This window comes from Seriola aureovittata, chromosome 17 (genome assembly GCF_021018895.1).
Source record: "Seriola aureovittata isolate HTS-2021-v1 ecotype China chromosome 17, ASM2101889v1, whole genome shotgun sequence".
Taxonomy (NCBI): Eukaryota; Metazoa; Chordata; class Actinopteri; order Carangiformes; family Carangidae; genus Seriola; species Seriola aureovittata.
The window spans coordinates 3,740,775-3,755,751 of NC_079380.1; the positions used below are offsets into that span (position 1 = coordinate 3,740,775).

The window sequence follows — 14,977 nt, forward strand, 5'->3', positions numbered from 1 at the left end:
TCTCGCAGGTGAGAAGTGTCGGAGCTTCATTGATCTGGCCCCGGCGTCGGAGAGAGGTGAGTAATGACGGTCATTAGATATCACTGCCACTCCCTGCCGCTCCACACCTGTTCATCAGTACCAGTGAAAAAACAAAAAGAAGAGATGGAAACATCTCTTTTCTGGACTCGGGGTCTATTATGATTCTCAAAAACTGCAGAGATGAAAACATGGTTTCTAAGGTCACTGTGTGATTCTGGATTCATTGTTGTTGTTGTTGTTGTTGTGTGGAACAGATGCTGAAGCTCCACTTAGAAATAGTCTGTAGTTTGTGTGGTCAGACAGGAAAACATTTCCACATCTGGTTAGGATTTAATTGATGTTTGTACTGATATTGGTGGAAGGTTTTGAATGTTTTTCTCTGGGCCCACAAAGCAGAACAACAGCAGGTGGAGTGAAAACAATGAGACTTGTTTGAGCTGAGTTATGGGGGCTCGGTTGAAGGTGCTGGAGAGGGAAGAGCTGCAGGCAGATAATGGTGGAGGCAGGACAAACAGACAGGAATCCACAGAGCAGGGCAGGCGAACAAAATCCTAACAGGTGAAACAACGAGACTGGGCGGAGGGTAGGGATGCAACGATTATAGATTCTAATGGTACGATTAAAGTCTGAGGAATAATCACGGTTTCACAATTATTATGCATTAATTTATTTAACAACACTACTGATGTATTAAATCACATGAGCATTCTTTACAGATTTTAATGTGTTATTTATTGCTGCCATTTGAAACAGAAATAATACAGCAACCAAATAATACAGAACAAAATAATAGTGATTTTAAATGATTGTTATAAAAATAAGACTAAGATTTACTTTATTGATCCCCTAGGGGAAATTATTACTAATGTGGGTTAGAAGCTGAAGTGTCATCAAGTTTCATCCATGCCCATCTTTTATTCATTTTTAACAAGTAATCTAATTTTACATGCAGCCTGTCTATAATTGTTTTTGTTTCTTTGTTTGCAGTTTTAGTAAAAACTAAAGGAAAGGAAGGAAATTGAGAACATCTCTTATGTAGTGTTATTAACTGAAATGCAATATATTAAAAGCCATTGTATGTTGCTGGAAGGTCCTAGTGTTGAGTTAATATTTACCTACCATACCTGACTGTTAATTCAACACAGACGGGAGGAGGAAACGTAATGTAACGTTAAATGGTCAGAGTGACTGAAGCCGGTTTATTTACGTTTCACTGGAAGCCAAACGCTCACCGCCACGCCATCCATTGTAAGTGACACGTTTATGTTCATTTCCTAACACCTCAATGTTTCATGAAGTAACTTGCCTATAACATGATTTAACTAGGTCGTTAGCATCACCTTTACTTTGGTGTGTAGAGCTGGGTGGTGATCCCAGATGCTGCATCACGTTTGGTGTGTCAGACCCTTTAGCTGCGACTTTTTTTCCGGCAGGTTTTTGCAGACATTGGTCATTCTTGGTGTTAGCGTAGTTAGCGTAGCCTCCAAGTGCGGTAAATAGTGAAACCGGTTCATATCTGCCTTCCTAGCTGAGGGTGGCGGGGTGCAGGGATCTGGACCTGAAGAACAGGAACTGAAAACTTAGAGGTTACTGAGAAGTCCAAAAAAATACAGAGCAAAAAAAGGTTGAAGAGCAGAGACCGTCTGGAGAGTTAGCACCACACAATGTGTCTGGTGGAGACATGAAGCCATGAGGCGGGCTTACATGCTGCTGCAGGGTGGGGAGTTGATTGGCAGATGAAGAACAGGTGTGCTGGAACCAGGAGGCCACGCCCAGCTAGACGGACACAAAGAACAAACTGGGACAAACAAAACACGAGAGGGAGGGGAAAACAATACGGGGAAAGGACGAGAGAGGACTAATCCTAACAATTGGTACTTTTATTAGAGATCGACCGATATGGTTTTTTCAGGGCCGATACCGATACCGATTATTAGTAGTCAAGGAGGCCGATAACCGATATTTGGAGCCGATATTTATTTGCAATAAAAGGGAAAATATTGGCGTGAAAATTTTGAATAATGGAAAAATTCCACTTAACTTTGTTCAAATGCCTTTAATCATATGTTTATTTAACAGCTTTTCAGATTTGCAACATGTTAAAGTTTTTTTTTCTTAGACAATAGATATCTTTGTTTTAAAATTCTAACAAAAAATGCAGGGAGCTCCCAGGCTCAGCAGCATGTCTTATAAAGTTGAATGAAAACTTAAACAAATAAATAGCTCACTAAAGTTTTCTACAGTAAATAAAGTTTTCCAAAATTTCAATATAACTGAAATGTTAATCTTTCACTTATCTTTGTTTTAAGTTCAAACAAAAACAAAAAGTGCAAGGAGTTCCCAGGGTCAGCAGCATCTCTTATAAAGTTAACTGAAAATTTAAATAAATAAATAAATAGTTCCCTGAAGTTTGCAGTTTGAAGAATGCAGTTCATGTAGGCTTTATAATGCAGTTACATTATGTCTTAAGTCTTGAACAGCAATATCCTGCTCCTCTCTACAAGAAACTATCAAAGACAGCTTCAGGACACACTTCATCTAACAATATGTCATTTTCTGCTGCTTGGGATCTCTCAATCAACACAGAAAAAGGTGAAGTACTTGCTAGTTAAACAGCCATTATTGCCCTACAGTTTTCTCTCAGACAGACGGTACTTGCTGTCAGTTTCTGCAGCTTCTCATGTGGCTTACACAAACACAAACACAAACACACACACACTATTCACTAGCCATCCCCTCAACGTGCTTCCCTGCAATCTCTCTCTCTCTCTCTCTCTTTCTCACACACACTTCTTACTTTTATAACTATTTCAGTATCAATGTTATCAGTAACCTTGTTTCAAGGGATTAAACACTAAATAGCCTAAAGCATCTTCACTTTAATAATCAGTGTTTATCGTAGGAACAGACAGCTGCCGCCAACGTATTGGGCCTCACAGTAACGTTAGTAGTCGTGAGTTGTAGAGTTTCTCATGTGACTTCCACACAAACACACACTATTCTCTACCATAACAGACAGTCTCCCCATTGCTACAGTCTGCTGAGCATCTAGAGCCGCGGACCGATGGGTTAACGTTACGCTAAAAGCTAACCAGCCTTCACCTCGACGGGCTTCCCTGCAATAAAACCGGACATATCGATATTATCAGCAACCTTGTTTCAAGTGATTAACAGGCACGTCTGGAGGGACTGCGAGCAGCAGAGCTGCCGCTTATGTTTATATAACGTTAATGGGCTCACAGTAATCTTACCAGTAGTTGTGAGTTGTAGAGGACTGGGATTTTTATTACAATTTCGGGAAACTCTGCTGCCTTAACTTACCTTCAAAACAAGTATTTGCTCTCCGGACCTTCTCCACCGTGTGTGTAAGGACTGTTCATGCACAGCTTACACTGCTGATTGGCTGTTACCGTGGCTCTGCTTGTAACCAATCAGATGGTGCTGTGGGTGGGACAATGCTGGCGACAGAGTAGTGACAGCAGACAGAGAGGCGCGGCTGCATCAGAGCCAAAATAACCCAGTTTTAAATTGATCTCTTATCGGCTGTCGAATTTTAAAAAAGGCCGATGCCGATATGCGTCAAAATGCTGAATATCGGCGCCGATAATCGGCCCGGCCGATAATCGGTCGATCCCTAACTTTTATCAACACTCCCTTAACTTGAGGTGGATTTGGTGATGTGACTTGAGGTTGACTCGTCTCATCATTTTGGGTTTTGGAGCCACTGGCCAACAACAACTGTAAATATATGGTGTAGCTGGTGTGTTGACAGTGTCACTCTCATTACGAACACTGTTTTCTTTCACTTCAGCCAGTTCTCTAGAGCATTTCCTCCTGTCCATGATACTGTCCACAGCATGGCAAGTCACTGAAATGTTCCCACAGGTGTGTTAAACTGTTTTCTGGTTCACTTCAAACTCTCACAGCACCTGGTTCAGGTTAGTTCAAGATCTTGGTCTGGTTTAATACAAAAAAAGTTCACTGACATGACACGTTTATTTACATTTAACCTAAAACACCATCTTTCACTAACTTTAACCAAAGAGCTGCCGTTGACTAAACCACAGACAGATCCAGTGAATTAAATAAATGCTGTGCTTCTTTTTTTCTTTTCTTTTTTTTAATGACATTACTCCTGAACATTAATCCAGTTTGTTACCACGACATAAATAATTTAGTAATATACAAATGTAATTTCTAGGAGACACCCGTGAGGGAGAAGAAACCTGCCATCAGAGAAAGGGACGAGACTCAGACTTTCAGTCATATTCACATTCACAGTGCTGCACTCAACTGTTCAAACCAAAGGTGACAGAGGTGGTTGTATAAGGAATGAAAAAGAGCTTCAGTTCTACCTCCACACACCTGAACCATCACTGAGTGAAATCCCAGATTGTTTTTATAAATTTACAAAAATCTTTCAAACGCAGCTCCTGATCATTGTGGACAATAGACTGTAAATAAAGATGGGCGTAGCCTCCGTGACGTCACCCACAGGTTTCTGAAGAGCAGTTTTGAAGCTCAAAGTGAGCTGCTCCACCGTCGTCATCGTGGCGGTGTCTGGCTCCGCCCCTAACTCCCAGCTAATACAAAAATGGGCAAAGAGGAGGGGTGTGTGTGGAGCAGAGACTTGTGTGCATGACAGTTTGTGGCAAGCACACGCTCACCAACCTGTCACTCAAAGAGGCCACGCCCTCAATTATGCAGAACTTTAAGCTTTAAAGTTATAATCTGTAACTTTTCCACATTAAAATTTCATTAAAAGTTAGTTTTAAGCCACATACACTTCAATTGTGTAAACAGGTGAGTTATATAAACAGGTGTCATGAAGGAGGAAACTATAGAGACCAAAACTGTTTTTGTACCAGGCTGTAAACATGTTTATTTCTGCTGTAAAGTTGGACATATTAACATGGGAGTCTATGGGGATTGACCCACTGTTGGAGCCAGACTCTAGTGGTCATTAGAGGAACTTGGTACTTGACGCTGTTGGCTTCATTTTCCAGTCTTAAAGGCTGGAGCTCGAAGCTTCCTGAGAACTTTATTGTGATGATATTGATGGAGGAGGAAGCAGAGGAAAAGTGACATGTGGTAATTGATATGAAATGAGCTCAGTCTTTTCCACTGTGTTGTCAGTTTTGATTTATGGATTATTATTGGAACCTGTACCCTAACAAAATGAGGATGATGCTTTATGTTCATCCACATTTCAAGTAGATTTTAATCTAATTTCCCAAAGGAAAATGATTCTATGTTTCCATCAAAAATCTACTCGTGTTATCAGAGGACCACAGATCTTCTTTACCTCAAATTATTTCATATGTATTTCACATATTATTATTATGATTTCATCGCTGCTTTGAACTGTAATCAATAATTCTGTTTTCTCTTTATCTATACACCAAGATCAGAATCACACCTTCTTAGTACAATCCCACAAACAGAATATTCAGGCGCCTGATAATGAGGAAGGTCCCAGACCTCTCATCAAGCTGCCCCCTAACCGCCGATAAGAGCAGCACATGATGTTTGTATCCTGCGGCTCATAAAAGGAATATCTGAGCGTCCAGAAGAAAGGGAATATTTTGGTTATGTGTGGGCCTCGCCTCTAATGCTCTGTGTCGGAGCAGGTAGTTAATAATGAAACTTCTATGATGGTTTCATCTGTTAATGCCATCTGGAAGAAGAGCAGGGGTGGATGATGGGATATATAGAGCGGGGCGACCTTGCTTTTCGCACAAGGATACAATATGTTAATCTGCCTTCCTTTGAGCCCGACGTGCTCACTGCTGTTTTATAACACACAGCTGCTCCTCGGTCAGTTCCAAGTCCAACCTTAATGAAAACTGAAAAAAAAAAAAAAAAAAAAAAACAACGTCTCATTTGTTTACATGAAAACACTCAGAGAAGCAGGTTTAAAGTCTTATATGTCCATATTCTACTGAACCGTTTCCCCAGTTATGTTGTGTCACTATCTGTTCCTGTTTCCCTTGCCCCCCCTTGGTCCCCAGTCCTGTGCTCTCCACCACACATCCTCAGACATTTCCTCCCTGTTCTCATTCACCTGACTGCCCCGCCCACCCACACACCTGTTCCTACTAATCATCAGCCCTGCAGTCACCTGAACTCTCCCCATCTATCCATCAATAATCAGTCCTGCTCTATACAGGCCCAGGCAGGGTCTCTTCATTAAGGGGGAGGGTATAAATATAACAGCAAGCTTTGGGACGACCTCACCTTTTTCTGACGGAAACAGGAAATTCTTTGTTACTCAAAATATTTCAGAAAGATATTGTGATTAAATCAATATTTATCTAAAATATAATCTTATAAACAGCATTGACAAAGATGAAGGTGTGTGGGCAGCGACATAGTGAGCTTGTGAAAGGAAAATCATTAATTGAATAAATAAAAATTCACTCCCATGCTTCTTTGGCCGCATTTCGTTTGTGCTGAACATATTTTTGTTTGCCATCTTAATCTAATTATATCTTTGTTCTGTCAACAGTCTAATTTTCAAAAGTCAAATAAAAAAACACGTCCCGTTTTTGTTCAGGTACACATCGCCATGTTCATTTCAAAATACAATGTAAACTCAAATGTCTGTTTATGACCTGTCTCGGAAATAAACACACGGAACTCACATTAGTAGGTGTATGGCATTTCATCCATCCCAGACTCAAAGCGATGCTGCAATCCTCTGGGAGTGTGGTTTGTAAGTCTGCATTGATGCAGTGTTGGAGGGCTTTACGACCCACTCCCACTTAAGGGTCATTAGTTTGATACGACACTCAATGCGGCGGACCCTTCACACGAACGTGCAAACGGAGTGAGAGTGGGTAGGGGGAGTGTGTAGGGGCCGGATTGCAATTGGGCAACAGTATATTTATCAGGTCACTTCACCTGCTCCTCGTCGGGTCATTGGCTCCTGGTTTTGTATCTTAGAAGTTTTTCCTGTCTTCCTGCAACTAGAGTTTTGTTTCCTGTATCTGCTTGTCATCTCATCTGCTATTCAAAGTATCTTCACTAAATCTGCATTGCCTTGGAGTCTGGAGTCAGTCCAGCTTACCTGTGCTGTTCATCCAATCCTGACAGTGTTGTAGCTGCAACAAATGGTGGCTGGATAATGTCTTGGATTTAGGTTCTAACGTTTTATGCCACCCGAGTCATGGCCGGAGTCATTATGTTTTCGGGTTGTACGTCCGTACGTCCCATTCTTGTGAACCCGATATCTCAGTAACACCTGAGGGAATTCCTTCAAATTTGGAAGAAACGTTTGCTTAGACCAAAGGATGAAGTGATTAGATTTTGGCGGTCAAAGGTCAAGGTCACTATGACCTCACAAAACCCGTTTTGAATTCATGCTCAAATTATGACACAATTTAACTCAAATGTCTATAAGGATAAAATAAAGTGACAAAAGACATTTTATATGTCAAAGGTCAACTTCACTGTGACATCATCATGTTCTGCAAAAACACTTCTGACCATCATTCAATGCTGTAGATCAGGCGGGAGAGATTGTGATCATGTTTCCTGTAACTTGACCGGTTGGCGGAGGAAACAACTGAGAAGCGGTGATTCCAGTTCTGTATTAAACCAGGATCTTTCCCAAACCTGAACCAAGAGCTGTGAGAGTCTGAACCACGAAACAGTTTAAAGATGCTGGAGTCACTACGGGTGGAGATTGAGCTGCAAGATGAGAGATTCTGGTGGAAAACAAACACGTTGCCTGCGAACATTTTCCTGATGCGTTGAGTATCAGTGTATTTGCAGTTTGCCGAATATCAACAACTTCAGTTCTGTTTCTGACTCAACATATTTTCTGATGCAAATTAGCCATATATGAACATAAGGTTTTGCAGACAGGGTTGACTTCTGTGAGATTGGCCCAACAGAGTGAATGAAAAATGAATAGGACTCTGTACGCTGCACATACCACCCAGCATGCATTGCATGGTTGAACCAGTATCAGTTGGTACGGTCCGTGTCACTGAATGGTGTTTTTTGCAGATGAGGGGAGGTGAGCTCCATCTTAAATCTTCTTAAGTGAACGCATGTGTGGACACGAGCCCTCTGGTTTCCCTCCTCTGGAGATCACCTGACACAGAACAGAAATTTCCCAGCATTCAATTTGACCATTTGATTATATTTCCTCTAAATCTTGTCTCCTTACGTTTTCGAAATGTTTCCCCACTCTGCCCGCTATGAGCTCTTTGTAACATTTTTATAGTAATTTATTTAATTTATCAATCTCAAAATGAATTTATACAATAATATGACATATTGACATACATCCTAATAATTCACTAGAAACTTCTGATTCAAATTATTGACACTAAATATTGATCCATTAATCAATAATCTTGTTAATGAGGTTCCCTCTCTGGGTCTAAGTCTAACAAATCTGGGTTCTTGTCAACGAGATGTTTTGAGAAACCTGGAAAGCCGATGTCAGAAATGTATCACAAACAGAAACTGTCTCCATAACACACCGGTGACACACCTATGAAACCACACACACACACACACACACACACACACACACACAGTAATTAAAGATGTAATTAAATCCATCTGAGATGAGACTCGGTCTGATGAGCTGATTCCTTCCTGTTATCAGTCCTGCTGGCTGAGTCCCTCCAAAACAGGTTTTATTTGCTGTCTTCAGTTTAATGAAGTCTCAGTCTGCTGATACATATTCAATAAAACAGAAACAGGGAAGAAAATTATTTTTGGTCAATATTGTTGCATTGTGAGTTTCCCTTACAGGCATTTTACACCCCTGGAGTTTGTTTCCATCGACTGGCTAGAAATGAAAGCTGCTGCTAACAAGGAACCAGAGTGTAACATCAGACGGGGCGTTTCACCGCGATGCCGCTCCTTCATTAAAAATCACATCTGACAGTCAGCGGAGTGAAAGATTCACTTCATGTAACTTCCACGGTCCTTTCCCAAATTTAAATTAGCTTTATTGGCATGTGCATCATCAAGGGAATTGTTGCATGAGTTCATTTAATGTTCACTCCGTGACGTGATCGCTGGGACAATGCGATATTTAGAGCATAGTGCGTTCGGCGTGTTCATAAACCGTGCTCAGCTTCTCAGAAACAGAACTACAAACATGGCTCCACTGTTCTGTTTGTCACTGCAGGAGAAGATACTCTATAACAAAAGATGGCGCATTACAAGCAGCGTATAGTTAGAAATGGCGTACACTTCCTGTGGCCGTGGTCGTGATTGCTTGTTCAATACAATACAACGCTAAATATAAATTTACATTTTTCCTCCAAAAAGAGTTAAATAACAATAACAATAATAGTATTATCACGTAAAGAAACACTAGTTTTATTTCACTTTTAACTTTTAATTGCACGTGTATGTCCCCCTAAACTTCTGTGGTTGGAAATCTACGGCAGCAAGACTGAAGCGGTGAAAACCAGAACCAACAGAGGGCCACGTGACAGTGAAAGGAAATGATTGTAAGAACGCCGTCTCCTTTTCTCAACCGCCTCTGGCTCAACACCTGTCCAAATCTAATGGAAGTGTCAACATAACCGGTCAGCGGATGCACCGATAAATGCCGTGTTTGAGCCTTTGTTTTCCTCAGTGTGCTTGTTGTGAAGGTTTCGGCTGCTCCGACTCTGCAGGTTTGCAGTTTTCTCCTTCAGGTGGCCTGAGCTGAGAAACCGTCACATTAATTTTACACCTTGACATCGTAAAGTGGTTTATGCTGCTTTTATCACCGAAGCCTCCAGAGGTTCCTGCTCCTCCTCCCTCTCCCTCCTCCCCTGCTTTTTCTTTCTTCTTTTGAATGATCTTCCTCCGCTCTCATCTCAGTCTTTAACTTCGCTGTGTTGTCTCATAAAGCACAGAACTATCAGATTTGTCATGTTTTAGCGTCATCGCTGCTGAAGCAGTCCTCTCCTCATGCTGCATTCACAGTCTCATGGGAATCTGTAGATATGAGCTTCCTGCTGGAGTTCACCATAATTCGCAACAGCATGCTGGAGCTAATTGTGCTGCGGGGGATTTCTCACAGGGAGATTTTTGAAATTTGTTCCTTGTGCAGTTTTTTCCTTGTGCAGTTTTTCCATGCATCTGAAATGATTTTGTAATTGTTTAATACCTTGAAATTAGGCACATCACTGCACTGCACAAAAAAGAATCCTCTTTATTGCTCATGTTGATGAAATTATCCAACCATCTGCTGGACATTCTCACTGAGATGCAGAAGATAAAAGCTTGATGGAAACGGATATTCACTGAAACAATCAGGACGTTGGGCTGAAAAAGAAACTTTTACCAAGACGTGTGAGACGTTTCCTGGAGATTGAAACAGTCAGCTCTTTGTGGAGAGTGAGACAAAAGCTGCAACTACAGATTATCAATTATTTTTTAGCCCAAGCGGTCGTTTTCAAACTGCTAGTTTTTATATAAGCGTCAGCCCAAACGTATCTGCAATTTACATTTGTTTTTATAAACATATAGATTACCAAATGTCATTTTAATCATTTCAAGCTCAACCAATACTCAACTTTTGGGGCGGATATTGATATTAATATTTGAGCAACAGTTTATCACCCCTGATGACACGAGCACATCATCCCTTCCAATTACTCCTTTAAGAATGATCTGTCTATAAAATGTAAGCTTCATATGAAATGAATTAGTGCCGATAAAACACTTTATAATACAACCTGCCATTTATTTTTGAATCCTGTACCAATAAAACACTTACTGGTTCCTGGTGATTCACTTCTCTTCCACTGTACCTGCATTAAAGCACCAGTAGGAAACAAGCGAGTATTTTAGTTTGTGATTCACACGCTGTAAATTCGAGGCTGTATTATTATAAGGAAGTGTGAAGATGATGATGACAGCTAGGAGCTGGAGGGAGGAGCACCTCCAGGAGGACACGATGAGATGGACACAGCGTCAGATCCCAGCGTCGCACCGGTGACTGTGTGACGCTTACTTCTGCAGAAGCAGCAAAAAGTTGTTGAAGCTTGAGAAATCTGGAACAAACTTCCAGACGATCTGAGCTTCGCCTCCAGATTTACCATCGCTTTCAATTAAAAAAAAAATTTGGGGGCTGCATTGTAATTTCTCCTCTATTTTAAAATGCTGTTTTAATGCTCAGTGTCTTATGTGAAACACTTGAATATAGAAATAAGGTTCTCGCCTTGCCCTGAGAGAAGTGCGACAGGAAATTAGCCGTCGATATTGATTCTTCAGGGACCCTTGCGCCCCCCCCCCCCCACTCACTTATGTTCAAATTGAAAAGTCAGCCTGCAGGTTGCATTTCCACATCAGCTCCAACCCCCGATGGAGCGGAGCAGATAATCTGTTTAATTCAGTGTCGTGAGCTTCGCCGGTTAAAGAGGGGCTTCTGCGTTTTACAATTTCTAAATGTGGAGAGAAAAATCCAGAGTTCTGGTAATGAGAGTGGATCCCGAGGGCAGCTTCGGTTACAGCACGACGAGCCCTCTCTGCTCTCAACGTGTTCACACTGCCAGAGCGGGAGGAAACAGTGGGGCTGTGAAACGTGTTCATCATCCCGCATAATGTCTCTCTCAACTCTGAGGGGATTTTATTTCTCTCTGTGTGACCGTAAAGAGTAGCAACAGTAAAGAGCCAATCAATGTGTGCCAAACCAAGCAGGTGGGGATATCAAACGCACCCTCCTCCTCCTCCTCCTCCTGCAGGTCGATCAGAAACAAATATCTCACCTTGTTTTGAGCTCTGAGTGTCATGGCCCTGCCTGTAGAGGAGAGATATATCATCATCCTGCAAAAGATTCATCAGGAGCTCCTGGTTTATGGAGCACCTGATGAATGACTGACGACAGAAGAACAGGAAGGACAATCAGACGTTCCCGCCCTCAGCTCGTACCCGGAGGAGAAGAAAATGCAACAACGTCGAAGCTGATATTCACATCCGTCTCTGCACATGACAGAAACATGGGGCGAGAGTCCACACCGGCATTTTAACAGGAGAAAAACAACATGTTATAACATTTTTTTTTTAAAATAGAAATTTTGGTTTAACTGATCAGCTTCACGTTCTGTTGTGATGCTGTTAAACCTGCTGTGGATGCCAAATGTGAACATGATGGTAAAAACAAACAAACAGAGACTGTCATCTCCCAAAAATATAAAAAAAACAAAACAAAAAAACCCACTGTTCGTATTCATTCGTCTGTCCAAGCTGCGTCAAACAGCCCGTAGGAGTGTGACGTTTATGCTGCTATTAACAGTGTTAGGAAGAAGGTTAGATGAAGCCCCGGTGAACACATCTGTTCACTCTTCCTGGTGGATCGGAACCCGCAGAGCCGAACATGGCTGGGATCGTTACAGACCTGGTGTCTGTTTTACTGGGTTTGGGATTTATGTTCGGTGCTGTATGCGTTATCTTGTGGAGTTTGCTGTTCTTGCATTAATGGAGGGCCGTTGAAGAGTGCTCTGTATGTGGCATTGACCCCAGCTGTATATCTGAAATAGGAGAGAGAGAGAGAGAGAGAGAGAGAGAGAGAGAGAGAGAGAGAGACATGCAGCAAAGGGCTACAGGCCGGACTAAGCCCTAATGGCACACCAGCAGCTGAGCCACCGGAGCACCTTGAGACACACTATCTTTCTTATTTAGTCTCTCACAAATGGAAATACTCATGTAAAGTACAGGTACATCAAATGTGTAGTTAAGTGCGGTGTTTTAGCAAATGTACTTACTTGGACTTGCCAGTACTTTAGGTGTTTCCTCTCAAACAGTTACCAAACTTTACTTCTATCTTCAACATGAGTGTTCGGTTAGATGAACGTCTTCAGTCCAGACTACGAGCCCCTCTGAGTCCCGTCTCTGTCTGAACCTGCTCAGGTCTGACGGATCTCGATCGCCTCGCGGTTTCTTCAGCTCTTGGGTCTCGGTGGTTTTTCTCCCAGAGTGGAAAATCTTCAGATGTTTGACAAGTGAAAAACCCCTGACCTCCAGAGGAGCAGGAGCTCTCTCAGCCCAACTCTGTGTTTCTTTTTGTGAATTTCTGTATAAGTGTTCATGTCTGAGAGAGCGACGCAGAGCTAAAAGGTAAAAAAACATCATCAGAATAAGAGGAGAACTCTCCCACAAGCCATCACTGTATTCAGTTTGATGAGTTTTCTCCTCTGGCACCGATCCCACACTCTGTCATCTGAACGACAACACCTGCTCCCACAGACTCCTGCTTAAGATTTTCATCCGCATCCTCAGGCTCATTATAAACTACAACATGATGCTGAACATTGTGGTTTATTTACTGTGTGCCGAGAAGATCATGTTTCCACAAAACCATCAGATCCAAAGAAAAAAGGAAAATGATTATAAACAGGCCTGAATATCTGTAGACAGAAAGTCTGTATCTTGGTGCGTGTAACTCATTTGTTAAGATTTCTTACATTTTACAGATCGTTAGGAAAAGTAAAAAAAACTATTTGATCATAAAACCGTTAATAAATCATCATAACTGTCGCTACACCTGTCAAGCTTTCTCACACAGCTCAAAGTTTACAGTAACAGCAGTAGCAGATTTATTATTTAGTCATTTTTAAAACCCTGGATCCTTGATTTCCGACTGAGGTTGACAAAAGCTGGTTCAACATTGATATCCAGCGACAATCAGTTTTGCACTGGCAGATTTTATCAGCTGTAGCTACATAGGTGAGTTCAATAAGCCAAGAGTGGACTGTGCTGTTTATTTCAGTAATGAGTAGTGTAAGCTCACTGCTTGACGGTGAGTAAAATATTAGCGTGGTTGGTTTGTTAAACAGCTGTGCCAGCGTTTGCCAACTTATCGTTTATTTTGTGACTTCTAAGACGCTTTCAGCAACGACAAATCCGGGGCTTTTTGGGGCAGAAACCTCCCACAAGGAGACAGTCAGTAAAATTTCTCAGTGAACCTGCTCTCACTTGTTGGTACCTCTCTGGACTGCGTGGAGCTCCTGTTGGTGGGGGAGGGCGGCGACATGTTCAGTCCACCAATCAGCACCCAGAAAGAAGAGTGAATGAGCTGTAAATGTGTCTACATGACCATTCACTAATCCCCCATTGTTTGTCTGGATAAACCGCTTCTCTACTTTAGCTAAAGAGCAATTAACCGGGACTGGAACTGGGACCGGTCTTGTGTCGTAGTTAAATTAGCATTTCCTCAGTGGTTGGGGTTAAGTCTTTTTTTCCCCACATAATGTAATTTGTTCATTATTAAATCCATGTAGTTAGTTGTACATGCTAATTAATGCTGCCTCAAACAAACAAACTAAATATTTATATTGCATTTCTTTATATTTGAATCCCTTCTGGTTTTGGGTTTTTGGAAAGGCCAAGAGCTACTTGTGTTTGTGTAACTGAGCTGTGTGTGTTGTGTGTGTGCAGGTGTGTTGTGGTTGTCGGTGGTGTCGGAGGTGCTCTACATCCTGCTGCTGGTGGTCGGCTTCAGCCTGATGTGTCTGGAGCTTTTCCACTCCAGCAACGTCATTGACGGACTCAAACTCAACGCCTTCGCCGCTGTCTTCACTGTGCTGTCCGGTAAGATGGACGCCTGATAACACACACGCACACACACACACATACTCGCACACAAAATTTCCACATCTCCATGCAACATGGAAGCGTCCCGTACTGTGTGTCCGGCACTGTCAGAAACTACTTGTAGATCTTCCATGTGTAAGAGAATTTCTAATCTCAGTGGGATCTGATTAAACAGTGGTTAATAATCACTAATTTAAATAAACAGTCATTTAAAGCCTTAACTTGGCAGCAGGATCCACTTTACAACAGTGACAGACACCATGTTCAGAAATGCCCTGAGAATTACGAGAGGAGTGGAGAGAGACTGATGCAGATTTGTGAAAGGCCGTCCAGGGTCAGAGGTTATCCCTTGGAAGTCTTTGCTGTGCTGGGTGCCAGGGATTTTTCTCCCAACTCATGT

General features: G+C 41.9%; 1 protein-coding gene across 1 annotated transcript in view; it reads left to right on the forward strand.

Moving 5' to 3' along the window:
* The window catches only part of gsg1l (gsg1-like), a 40,413-nt gene that overhangs the window by 17,674 nt on the left and 7,762 nt on the right, over positions 1 to 14,977 (forward strand). The window contains exons 2-3 of the mRNA XM_056402390.1: positions 9 to 56; positions 14,422 to 14,574. Coding sequence (XP_056258365.1) covers positions 9 to 56; positions 14,422 to 14,574 — 201 coding nt within the window. The remainder of the gene's footprint in view (positions 1 to 8; positions 57 to 14,421; positions 14,575 to 14,977) is intronic.